Source organism: Phoca vitulina, unplaced genomic scaffold (assembly GCF_004348235.1).
Source record: "Phoca vitulina isolate PV1807 unplaced genomic scaffold, GSC_HSeal_1.0 scaffold1, whole genome shotgun sequence".
NCBI lineage: Eukaryota > Metazoa > Chordata > Mammalia > Carnivora > Phocidae > Phoca > Phoca vitulina.
In genome coordinates this window covers 53,463,680-53,475,692 of record NW_022589704.1, presented here as the reverse complement: position 1 = coordinate 53,475,692, position 12,013 = coordinate 53,463,680, and the positions used below count along the sequence as shown (strand labels likewise).

Genomic DNA, 12,013 nt, shown 5'->3' with positions numbered 1-12,013 from the left:
TTGGCTTTACATAGTCCCATGGCAACCATCACAAGCCCTGGCTAAATATCTCTGTCCAGATTCAGACTGTCTTCTGAAAAGAAAATTCCCTAAACCCAAATTTACCAAATCAACACCTTTTAACACATCTAAAATAGAACAGAATGAAGATTTAAAGAGAAATAAAGTCTTTTTAAAAAGTAAAGTAAATAAATAAATAAAGAGAAATAAAGTAATTTTACCATACTTGACCTATTTAATTATTCTTCAAATTTAATGTCTTTGAGTTTCAAGAAGATTGTTGATATGGAAGAGAAACAACTGGGTTCATCTCATTTGCACACATCTTTTTGTCTCCTTCTGTTAAAATGTAAGCCCTGCCTTCATTTCTTCCTATATAATACATGTTCCATCATCTGCCCCAGCATCTCCCTTTTCTCTTCCAATCCTGTCCTTTCTCATATGTTCCCATTGCGTCCTCTTTCTGTTTCAAGGTCCTTCTCTCTCCTCATTTCCACCCAGATCTAAACCTACTCCTGATACACTCACCAAATGTGCTCATGAAAACAACATGCCCTAGCACGCTGGTTAAGAGCATGGGGTCTAGGGCCCATGCCCTTGGCTTCAAATTCAGACTCTGTAACTAACTGGCTGTGTGACCTTTTGCAAGTTACTTAGCCTCTCTGTGTTTCAGTTATTTATGCAAGGAGAACATTCATAGTTCAATGGTCCCTTCCTTATCTGCAGATTTGTTTTCTGTGGTTTCAGTTACCCATGATTAACTACGGTCCAGAAGATGATCCTCCTTCTGATCTAACGTCAGAAGGTCAGTAGTAGCCTAACACTACGTCACAATGCCTACGTCATGCACCTCACTTCATCTCACCATGCAGGCTTTTATCATCTCACATCAACACAAGAAAGGTGAATACACTATACTAAGATATTCTGAGAACAAGAAAGTGAGAAATCACATTCACATAACTTTCCTTACAGTATATTGTTACAAGTGTTCTATTTAATTATTAGTAACCACTGTTAATCTCTTACTATGCCTAATTTATAAATTAAACTTTATCACAGGTATGTATGTATAGGAAAAAAACATAGTGTGTGTGTGTATATATACATATATATATATATATATATATATATATATATATATATATATAGGGTTTGGTACTATCCGTGGTTTCAGGCATCCACTGGGGGGGACATACTCCCCCCTGGATAAGGGGGTCTACTCTTGTGGGTCTTGTAGAGCTGCCGTGAGGATTAATGACAAAATGTTCCTAAGCCTCCTGGCACAGTGCCTGGCACATGGTGGACTCTCAGTTTTTAAAAAAGTGACCTATTGTTATTATTAATAATGTCATCTTTTATTTAGGGTTTTGCTTGGTGAGCCACCAAGGTCATAAATGAAAGGGAATTTAGGTACTCGGGTATTTGGGTATTTTTTTTTCCAGAAAGGAAAAAAGGAACAGGGTAGACTCAATGTTCATGAATTAAAAGGGAGAAAGAAACCCCACAGAGGTGCTGGGCTATGAAAAGCACTGAGAATTAAGCTCTGTTTCTTCTTTTGCCCTTTCTTTCTCCCCACCTCAGAAACTCATAGAAAAAAAAGCTTTAGCATCTTCAGGTCCTCAGGCTCAGAAGATGGGCTCACTTCTGGATGAGCAATGCTGTGTTCAGAATCACTGGTGACCAACATTCAATAGATCCTTTTAAGCCATGTCATAATGCAGCAAAACATCAGAAGCAGAAAAAAAATCGTGCAACTTATTTTTTTAACAGGTTGTGGAAACTGTGAAAAAGCTTGTTACACTGAGGAAGAAATAGACTTACTCACCTACAGGAGTCTACTTGGCTGATTAAGGCTTGTCCCTTTTGCAAAGCATCAGCTGTGCAGTCTTTAATTTCTCTGTGTAATTCCTCATGCCTCGCTGCCAAGACAGGCAGACTTAAACCCTCTGATTTAAGGAGCTTAAGGTAAGCTTCAACTCTCCCAAGTACATCAAATGCCTGCCAAAGAAAACATACTTTCATTTTCTGCTTTTCTACTTTAAAATCTACATTGATGTGTACATGAAATACTAGAGATTAAACCAGCCTATTCAATTTATTAGTTTGATCACAACCAAAAACAACAATCTGAGTCTGAGAAAACAGCTGTGTAGTTTTAAGGCTTCATTTAGGGAAACTGATCATAGCTTAGCTCAGCATAGATAAATGTCAACACCATAAAGTTACCAAAAGAGTTTACACTGAGAATGTGTCTATACAACACAGTTATAACTGTGTGGAATTCCAAGAGCCAAGCTTGCTTTTTGCACTTTTTGTACTATATACAAATAATGGATGAGATATTTTAAAAATATTATGCAGACTTTCACAACCTGAACGTCTCTGTGATGCTCTTAAAAGGAAATTGCCCAGTAAATTGCACTTTGAACCGGAATCATTCTAGAGAAATATTCAAGAATTACCCCTTGTCTTTCCAAGTATAAGACCTTCTCCCTGGTGCATCCAAGACATCCCTCTGTCTACAAAGATTAAAATTTGGTTCTGAAGCTGTGCAAAGACTAAGACCAAGGTAATATTTAGCTTCTGACACACAAAATAGGATTATGCAGAAAAAACATCGCCTTGCAAACCAAGATATTGTCTTAAGAGAAGTTTTTTTTTTTAAATTCCTTTATTTTCTTCCTTTATTTAGCAGATCAACAACCAACCATGGGGGATTAAGTTTATGGAGTTAACAGAGAGTAGAGAGGAGCTATCCTTTTGTCCATTAAGGCTTAGTTGGCATTAAGATGAAGGAGTATTTGATATGAAGGCAGTAAAAGAAGGCCATGGTAATGAGGAAAACAGAAGGAGAGCAAAGTGCAATGGTCTTCATAAGTGTCCTGAGAGCATGTTTCAGACTCTGGGCCTGGACAGCAGGAGCTGAATTAGGTACGTTGAAGAAAAGCTGCATGGCAAGGGAACACTTGCCATGTTGCCCTTTGGCACTAGTGGAAGAAGCCACCCAATGGGATGCTCCATACCAGTCTGGAGAACACTCCTATCCCAGTAAGCCTGATGGTGCCACAGTCAGCAGTCTAGCCTTCCTGGAGTGTTGTGTTGGAAGCCATTGAGCTTGGTAGGGGCCCACCAGGTGCAGTAGGAAGAGTCACAGAAGACTCATGAGAAATGAAAGTGGTTGGCCTCGTGGGTCTAGTCACCACCGAGACCTGAAGAGGGGCCAGAGGAGTAAGGCCGAGTTGATGCTGAGAGAACATAGTTTAAGCCAAAGGTGGAGGCGACAGCCATGGAGCTGTGTGAATGTGCTCGTGCGCCTGCACCTGGTTGCCATATAAGAGAGGGTTTTGATGTCAGAATCAGAACTGGACAAAATTTGAATTTACGAGTGAAATCTCTCCAATACTGTCCCATCACTTATATGTTGATATTCTGTATTCCCATCAATTTCCTCATGTCTCCTGAATCTGTTCTTTCTGATCACTTAAAATGTTTAAAACAACATCATTCCCCTTTATTTAGATGATAGGAAGTAATAATATCAACTCCAGTTTAATGAGAACTGACATGTTCTCCTTCTATACTCTGTGGTTCATGATTACTTTCCATACAGCCAACAAACATTTTGGAATGTCTGCTGAGTTTCAGGCACATTGTCCTGAATGGCCCTAGATGGAAGTGAGAAATCTCCATTGTATGGTAGGGGAAACTGAGTCTCAGAAATTAAACAAACTGCATAAAGTGATACTTCTACTAAGTGGCAGATTTGGTCTCTGTCCTCAATTTGCCTGGCCCTGAGGCCCCTGCTCTTAAACCGTGGCCCATGGAACCATGTGGCAAAAGATTACCAGGGCAGGCTTAAGAAAGAAGGGACATTTCCAAGAAGCCCATTCATCTTAGGTGGAAAAAGTGAGATTTTAAAACTTAACTTTTTATAAATAAGTGTCTACCTTTCCTTCTTGTAGGTGAGAAAAGATAGGGAGAAAGGTTGAGTGATTTCTCTTACACTGTATAGGACTGGAAAAGGAAGATAGTTTTATTAAAGAAACTGTGAACCTGAAGACTCTTCCTTATCTGATCCCCCTCTTCTTCTGCAGTTGGCAACAGAGCCAAATGTGTCAAGATGCTGATGTTAGAAAAGATTATTTGAATTACTTTCTCAATCTTTCCATGACACATTGAAATACCACTTGGCAATAGCCACTGTTTCTGGAATTTTGTTTTATATTTTAAATTTTTATTGCTTCTTTTGAATTGAGTCTCATGTTAATCAAAGTTTAGTTTTAAAATTAAACAAAAATCCGGTGTAGTCAAAATTATCATGAACTCCCTTAAATCATGCTTAAAATTTAGTATATGTGAACTAGTGCTTATAGTAATACATATTCACATTGAGGATTGGAGCCATTGAGCTAGACTAAAGGAAGAAATAAAGAGAAAGTGTATATACATAGATGTCAGGGCATTCACTTCTTTCTTCCCTTAAGATAATTCCCAAAATTCCTCGTGTGAATGGGGGAAAGAATAGAGAATTCCAAAGTGCTTTTTCTTCTCTATAAGTTTGACTCCACTGTTTTAGTATTAAGCCACTATAACCTTAATATATGTTTGTTGTTGTTTTGAGAATTAAAGAAGGAAAAAAATTATATGAAAGTTAGGGCATAAGGATGGACATGGAGTAAGTACTCAGAAAATATTTTCTTGCGATTACTCTAAATCTTGATGGGACACATCTTTGAAAAGTCCCTGAGAAGAGCAGGACCATCTGCTGCCTGTCATTCATCCTGCTTGGGCCTTTCCTCCTATGGCCCCAGGGAACAGCTGCTACTCTCACATCCTTGGGCATTGGTCTCATCTTCATAGGCGTTAGATTCTAAAGCCACATGTACATTAAATGCATGTGTGAAGTGACTCCACCCCCTTCCCGAATGTTGTCATAAAAGTATTACATCTCAATAATATGGGAATAAATTGAAGGGCTAAACAGTCACTAGAAGGAGGTGATATATCAAGGACCAGGATAACCCATAACTTAGAATCAAAATAGCCAAATTTTCTTCTAGAGTTTTTTCTCAAAAAGATCAAAGTGTTAGGAAAGCACTGACTTACGAATTGCTCTATGTATCACACTTGATAGAATTATGGCAGAAGAAAAGAGGTTGAGTGGTTGCGTTTCTTCATTAGCTCAACAAATATATTTGCAAATAAGATGAGCTGGATACTGTAAGAGAGCTTATTCTTTATCCTTAATCCTAACCTAACCCTAATGGGAATAATCTAAACCCACAGAAATATTAAATTTAATGATTTTAAGAGGAGTCCCCTTTCAAAAAGATTATACTGTCTGTGATTGTCAGAATCCTAGGCAAAACTCATTTCTCTTATCCCCATGTAGAATTTGATGAGGAATCCATGTACCAATTCCAGAAAGGATCTAAGTATCATTGCTCTCACTTAATCTATCCCCAGAATAGAACTGAATGCTTTTCTATTTACCATAACTATAAGGAACCTGATATACTGGATCCAGCCTGAAAAGAATCTCTTTGTCTCACATATGGTATAGAACAGGTTATTTTTGGCAATGACACTATGACCCCCATATAAACTCCTTTGGAATTAATATTTCCTCTTTAATTTTCTCTTCACATCCCCCTCTTTCTTCAAAGCTGGTCAAATACAGGTTTTAGGACTAGAGGCAAAAAGAAGGATATAAGCACAAGGGTAATATTTTCTCCCTCTCAGTTCTAGCTCTTCTTGACAATTTTATATTGTACCATCCAGTTCTTAGGCAGATAAGGAGACCAATCAGCTCTTTCTGCTTTGGTTTGGAATGACTAAGGAGTTGCTTAGGGTTTTTTTTTTAAGATGCTAATAAAGATTTTTCTTTCCATCATTAAGTACAATATCCAAAGCAGGCTGGGCCAAATCAAATAGAGATGGTATCAGGACATGGCACATTTTACTCTTTTTAAAATACCTATGAGATTAATAAGTTAAGCAAGAACCATGAGTCAGCCAGGATACCTGTATCACTCTATATCACAAAGATGCTTAATAAGTAGTATTGTTTGCTTCTAGACTAACTTATTTGAAGAGAATCAACATTATAAACAAAAAAACTCGAGCACTGCAGAACTTTGAAATTTTCCTTTCATGAGTTCCAAGGCTGGAGAATGAGTTTGGTTGGAAGCTTTATCATTACCAAGGACACAAAACTCAGCTTCTCATTAGAGCACCAAATCCCACTGTCTGCAGAGATTTCCTCTGGGTTCAGTTTTCATCAAGGCCGAAAGCTTCTGTTTCCTTTCCTAAACACCACCTGAGATAACTTCTTGTGGCTCCCAGTTTGGCAAGCTGATACTTGATTCAGGTCTTGCCCAAATCTGCCCAAGCTTTCAAATGCCAGAAAGGCAGGAGCCAAAGGGTGATGTGCTTTTCAGCTCCCAGTATTTGCTGTTCCCTGCTGGTGCTCCTGCTCATTCCTTGCTTCTCCAGGGTTATTGCTGCTGGGCCCCAGAACGCCCTCCATGTTATAAGTGTTAGAAGGTAGCTTTGTGGTGTTAATGAGAGATGTGTAAAATCATGACTACCTAAAACTGGTTTTGGCCTCACAATGGGAAAAGCTGAAAAAACATTGGAAAAGGAGTTTTGGATTGAAAATGGCATGTATCTGATGCATTTTGTCAACACGGAATGGAGGAAGTGGATGTATTGACACACTCTTACTTCTTCTGAGATAAGCCCATCTATGAAATGGACAAACTAGACCCATTAGTAGAACTTTATCAAGCGAGTCATTGTTTATACTTTCTGGTTTCTTTTATCTACATTGACCTAGCTTCAGGATGATCTTGAGAATATTAACATTTCCCAAGGGAAAATGTCCATTTACAATGTGCGAAGCATTTATTTTCTTTCATTTGTTCAACAAACAATTATTGAACTCTATGGAGCATGTACTCTGGTACGTGCTGGGGATAGGAAAATGAACAAAAGCATTTAAGTCACGTTAGAGTGGCTAGTGCAGTATTAAATGCATATATAATGACAAAATAATGGCTGGAATGTAGTGAGTGCTTAGCCCTTCTACGCACTAGTCATGTATTAACTCATTAAGATAGCTCAATGACTCTGTGAGGTGCATATGATTATTATTTCTATTTTTCAGATAAAAAGGCTGGATGCACAGGGAAGTTAAGTAACTGCCTAAGGTCAGAGAGCTAATAAATGTCTCAGAACAGAGTCATACCTCAGCAGCCTGGCTCCAAAACCTACTATATTATTTTAGAAAAGTGTCACCCTGCAAACATTTTAAAATTTTCACTTAATACTCTACAATTCCATTTACTTGTTTATACTCCAACTCTATCCTGAAAAGATTTTGCACATTTATCACCAGTTGCAGGAACTTTTATTACTGAATGGTATTCCCTGAAGTAGATAAGGATTGTTAGACCTATTTTAGAAAAGAGAAAACTCAGGCTCAAACCGTAAATTGACTTGTCACATGGCCAGTCATTTATTCGTTCATTCAACAAAATTTGTTGAACACTAGGTGGCATGCAAAGATGATGAAAACACAATTTCTCTCTAGGGAGCACAGAGAAATACTACGGGAATAATGAAAAACAAGCAATTAGTGCTGCCTGGGGACTTCTTGGAGGAGGTGGAACGAGTGATGACAAATCTCTTCATACTGAATTACTCCCCTTCTCAGCTATGACACAGAGATTGAGCTTGAAATTTGTGTTCCTCGTGTATTAATGAAACTCTCCTCTTTCAAAATAATCTCATTCCAATGACCCTGGATCAATGTAATCTCTATGTATCTATCAATGTAATGTATTTGGCCTTGCAACCCCAGAGTTTCTAATATTTCACTGCTTTCAATCATTCAAACAATTATTGAGCATCTACTACCTGAAAGGCACTGTTCTAGGTGTTCTGGTGAATGCAAAGTAAAATAGACATGTTTCTTACCCTCAAGGGATTTTAATTCCATAAAGGAAAGGAAGTCTACCCAGAAATGCCTACAATACAAGGAAGAAAATATTTAATGCCAATGGAGAGATGCAACAGTTTAAAATTGTACGTGGAAAGGAAACCAATAAATACACTCATGACTCACTTAGAAGTCACCTGATAGCTTTACAGAGAAGGACACTCATGAGTGAGTGACAATAAAACTGAGTGTCTTTATTATAAGACTAATTAAATATGGGCTGAGCTGTGGGCTCTCGTGAGAAATGTAAGATGTTTAAGGTATTTCTTGTCTTTGATAAGTTTTTTATTATATATAAATAATTTTATGGCCATAGTTTAGCCATATTTCTCACATATTTGCTGTGGTTTAAAAAGCCCATCCCTGGGTTCTAAAACCAAAGGTTTCTAAACCATTCTCTCAGAGCGAATATAGGAGGAATTAAGACATCATTTGCTTCCATATCAGGAGGTTTGCCTCATCATGATTTAAGTCCTTAATATCTCTTCATATTTAAGGATATGTTCAGCATAAGATAGAAGCTTCTTTTCTTTTTAATTTTATTTATTTATTTATTTGAGAGAGAGAGAGAGAGCACAAGCAGGGGGAGAGGCAGAGGGAGAGGAGAGAGAGGATCCCAAGCAGACTCCGTGCTGAGTGTGGAACCTGATGTGGGGCTTGATCTCACAACCCTGAGGTCGTGACTCCGAGATCACAACCTGCACTGAAACCAAGAATCAGATGCTAGACCAACTGAGCCACCCAGGCACCCCAAGACAGAAACTTCTTAATCAGATGCTATTCAAGGCCTTCCTGACTCCCTGACTGCTTCTACCACTTGTCTTTCAACATTCTGGGCTTCCACCCTATATTCTTGACAAAATGAATTACCTTAGGTTTCCCCAAAAAAGGCACTACTCTACCACTCAGTCCTCTCCCAACCCCTTCTTGCCCCAGCTTTTCATATTTAGCTCGATGTGCACCTCCTCTAGAGAAGCCTTCCTTGACACTTTTCCCCTGGTCCTCTCCTCTGTGTTCCCTAAGGCTCTATGGTCACTCCAAAAGCTTTGGGCTTTTCCCAAAGTGCCCAGCATTCCTGTTCCCTTGCCTTTCCTCCAAACCAGACTGAGAGGGGCTTGAAGGCAAGGACTGTACCTTTAATTGCTTTAGCTAAAGTATATATATATGATGACTGAAAATAGCAGGTATACAACACATTAGCCGAATGGAAATGTAGAAGAATGGAGGGAGTTCAAAAAAAAAGATGCTTTAGTTCTTTGTAAGAGAAAGGGAAGTTGTTCTGGAAAAGAGAAATCTGAGACAGTCTGCCTAAGAATTATGAAACTGGAAACATCAAGGAAAGTGATGTCCAATGACAATTAGCTTAATTTCATGAATTCATTTATATTATCTTAAATTCCTTCTGGATGATATTTTTTAGGTCCTCTACTTGGACAGGTTTCTTTATTCTTCAGTCTGAACAACTGGGCCATTTTACTTCATTGTTCCCCACATCTGGGCTAAAATGTATCTATTTTGAAAATGGGAGAATAGCTTATATATAAATGAAAAAAAAATGTACCAAATTTCATCCTTAATTATTTTGCTTTCATCTGAAACAATTATGTTGCTGGAGGCATTGCTGGTTTGCATTGCTGTACATAACTTGAAAAAGCAACAGCATCTTTTTAGAGGACATGACACTTTCAGCAGTGATGGCAGAAGCAGGAGAACCTATGACAATTCCATCTCAAACTGCTTTTGCTGTGTTGCTCTAACTGTCCCAGCTTTTGTTCCATTTTTGTTTTTAGGCTGACCACCCAAGAACCACACCACGTAGATTTGGCCTCAATCTTCACAGCTTGCTTTCCACAAAGAAATCTTGTGCCTGAGAAAGGGAAGCATGGGATATGAGACTTTATGACCAATCAGCCGTGTTTTACAGCTCCAGGTTCAATCATATAAATATAGGCTCACACTGTATATTGTATAACATGTATATTTATCTCTGTTTGATTCAGATCACATTCTCTAAACAATGATAAATACTTTTTGGGTGATTGACATACCTTAACCAACTCCTTTTTTGTGAACTTGCTAGAAATACAATAAATAAGATCATCTATAATCATAAAAGATGAAAATTTGGGGGGGATCCAGATGAGTTACTATAATATGTGCTATGTTCATATTTCATGCCATGTCCTAATAACTCTTAGCAACATCCATCTGGTAATTAGAGAAACTCTTCTCCAATCAGCTATCATCCCATATTGACAATCAGCCCTTCTTATATTTGTTGCTAAGTGATTTAACAGTAAATTCGCCAACACAGTAGATAACTCTAAAACGGAAAACAAGTATCTCAGGTTCTTAGGTTTCATGGCTCAAACTCCACTTGAATCCAGGGGCTGGTTTATGACAGCATCCTTAGCAACATTCTGAGGTCTTGTGTGCTAACATCGCCACCTACTGTTCACTCCAGGTACAAACTGCCATACCTCAAGGCAAAGGCTATAGACACTGAGTAAGAAACAGACTCTTTGGTGATGGGTATTAAAGAGGGCACGTACTGCATGGAGCACTGATTGTTACACGCAAACAATGAATCATGGAACACTACATCAAAAAGTAATGATGTAATGTATGGTGATTAACATAACATAATAAAAAAAAAAGAAACAGACTCTTGAGCCTTGGGTAATCAACAACCCCTAGCAGGATTAAAACGTAATCAATTTCACTCCTGAATCCAAAGAGCAAAAGCAGTGGGGTAGTCTTGTCAATGTGGATTATTAGGTGCTAATTATATTTTATTGAATTTCACAAATTGAAAATATATTCTAGATTTTTTTGTATGTTTTGATCTCTGCTGTATCCTCAACATTTAGAACAGTACCTGACACACAGTAATTGTTCAGTAAAAATATACTAAAGGAATTAATCCCTTAAGAAGAAGGGTAATTATTCACCACACTGCTTAGAGACTTCACTAAAAGAAACTATTATGACTTTTTTTCTAGTAAATAAGAATATCCATATCTAAAATTGATAAAGAGAGGGGAATGAACTGAAATGAAGGGAAAGGGGGGAAAAGGGAGAACTTCCAGATGCTTGCAACAAAAATACCAGCAACTTATGACAAAAATCCAGATTAAAGAAAGAATATATGTGATATGGAGGCATTAAAAGTAGTCCATTCTGAAGATGAGATTATGACATCCTTTTTATTTTACAAAATTTTTAAAAAGTGGAAGGTGTATTTTTAAAATCATACACTTCACTTTTTACTGAGCAAATACTCAAGCTGTGACATTCAGTCATTCATATATTACCCATGACACTAGCACATTTTCTCACAGTGGTTTTTGGCACAAATATTGAAGGAGAATATTGACCTAGCTTTAACAAATTTGGAGTAAGAGGTTGTTTGCTGAACAAATAATTCACTTATCAAGAATGGAATTGGTTTTCAAAGCAAATATCGTTTTTTAAAGCACTGAGTTCCTCTTTCTTTCACGGTGCTATATATTTTGGGAGAGTCACTAGTGCTCCTGCCCATCGTTACTGGTGTGCCAAGAATGCCTACCACTGACCCCTCTTTATTTGGACCATTTCTCAGCGTTGGGTTTACAGCCAGCAACCTTCAGAGCTGAGGAAATGTCTCCTTCTGAGACAAACAGCAGGCTGGATTATTGTTTGCCATCAAACAGAAGATGCCCCAAGCTTAGGGTTCCCCTCCTGGATCACCCCCTGTTGCACGTGCAGTCACCCAGAGGGGCCCATCTGCATCTCCCCCCACCCCCGGGAACTGGGACTTGGGAAACTAATATGACGTGTTGACATTTAGGTTATTGTTCTTGTAATAAAGTCTTTCAAAACTGACACAGAAGTCATGTGTCTTTTGTGAGCAACCAAAAAACTGTGGTAAATGAGCATGTTAGCTTAAAATTTGGGTAAAATTTTAGATGCCTCATAGTTCTTGACAACATTACCACAAATTTACCAACAAAATTACCAACGTGACCT

The 12,013-nt window shown here is 38.1% G+C and overlaps 1 protein-coding gene across 2 annotated transcripts in view; it reads right to left on the bottom strand.

Annotated features, from left to right (window-relative positions):
* The window catches only part of CCDC141 (coiled-coil domain containing 141), a 219,990-nt gene that overhangs the window by 97,505 nt on the left and 110,472 nt on the right, over window positions 1–12,013 (bottom strand). For both annotated transcript variants that reach the window (XM_032407144.1, XM_032407134.1), the window contains exon 9: window positions 1,829–2,001. In XM_032407144.1, the coding sequence (XP_032263035.1) occupies window positions 1,829–2,001 (173 nt within the window). The remainder of the gene's footprint in view (window positions 1–1,828; window positions 2,002–12,013) is intronic.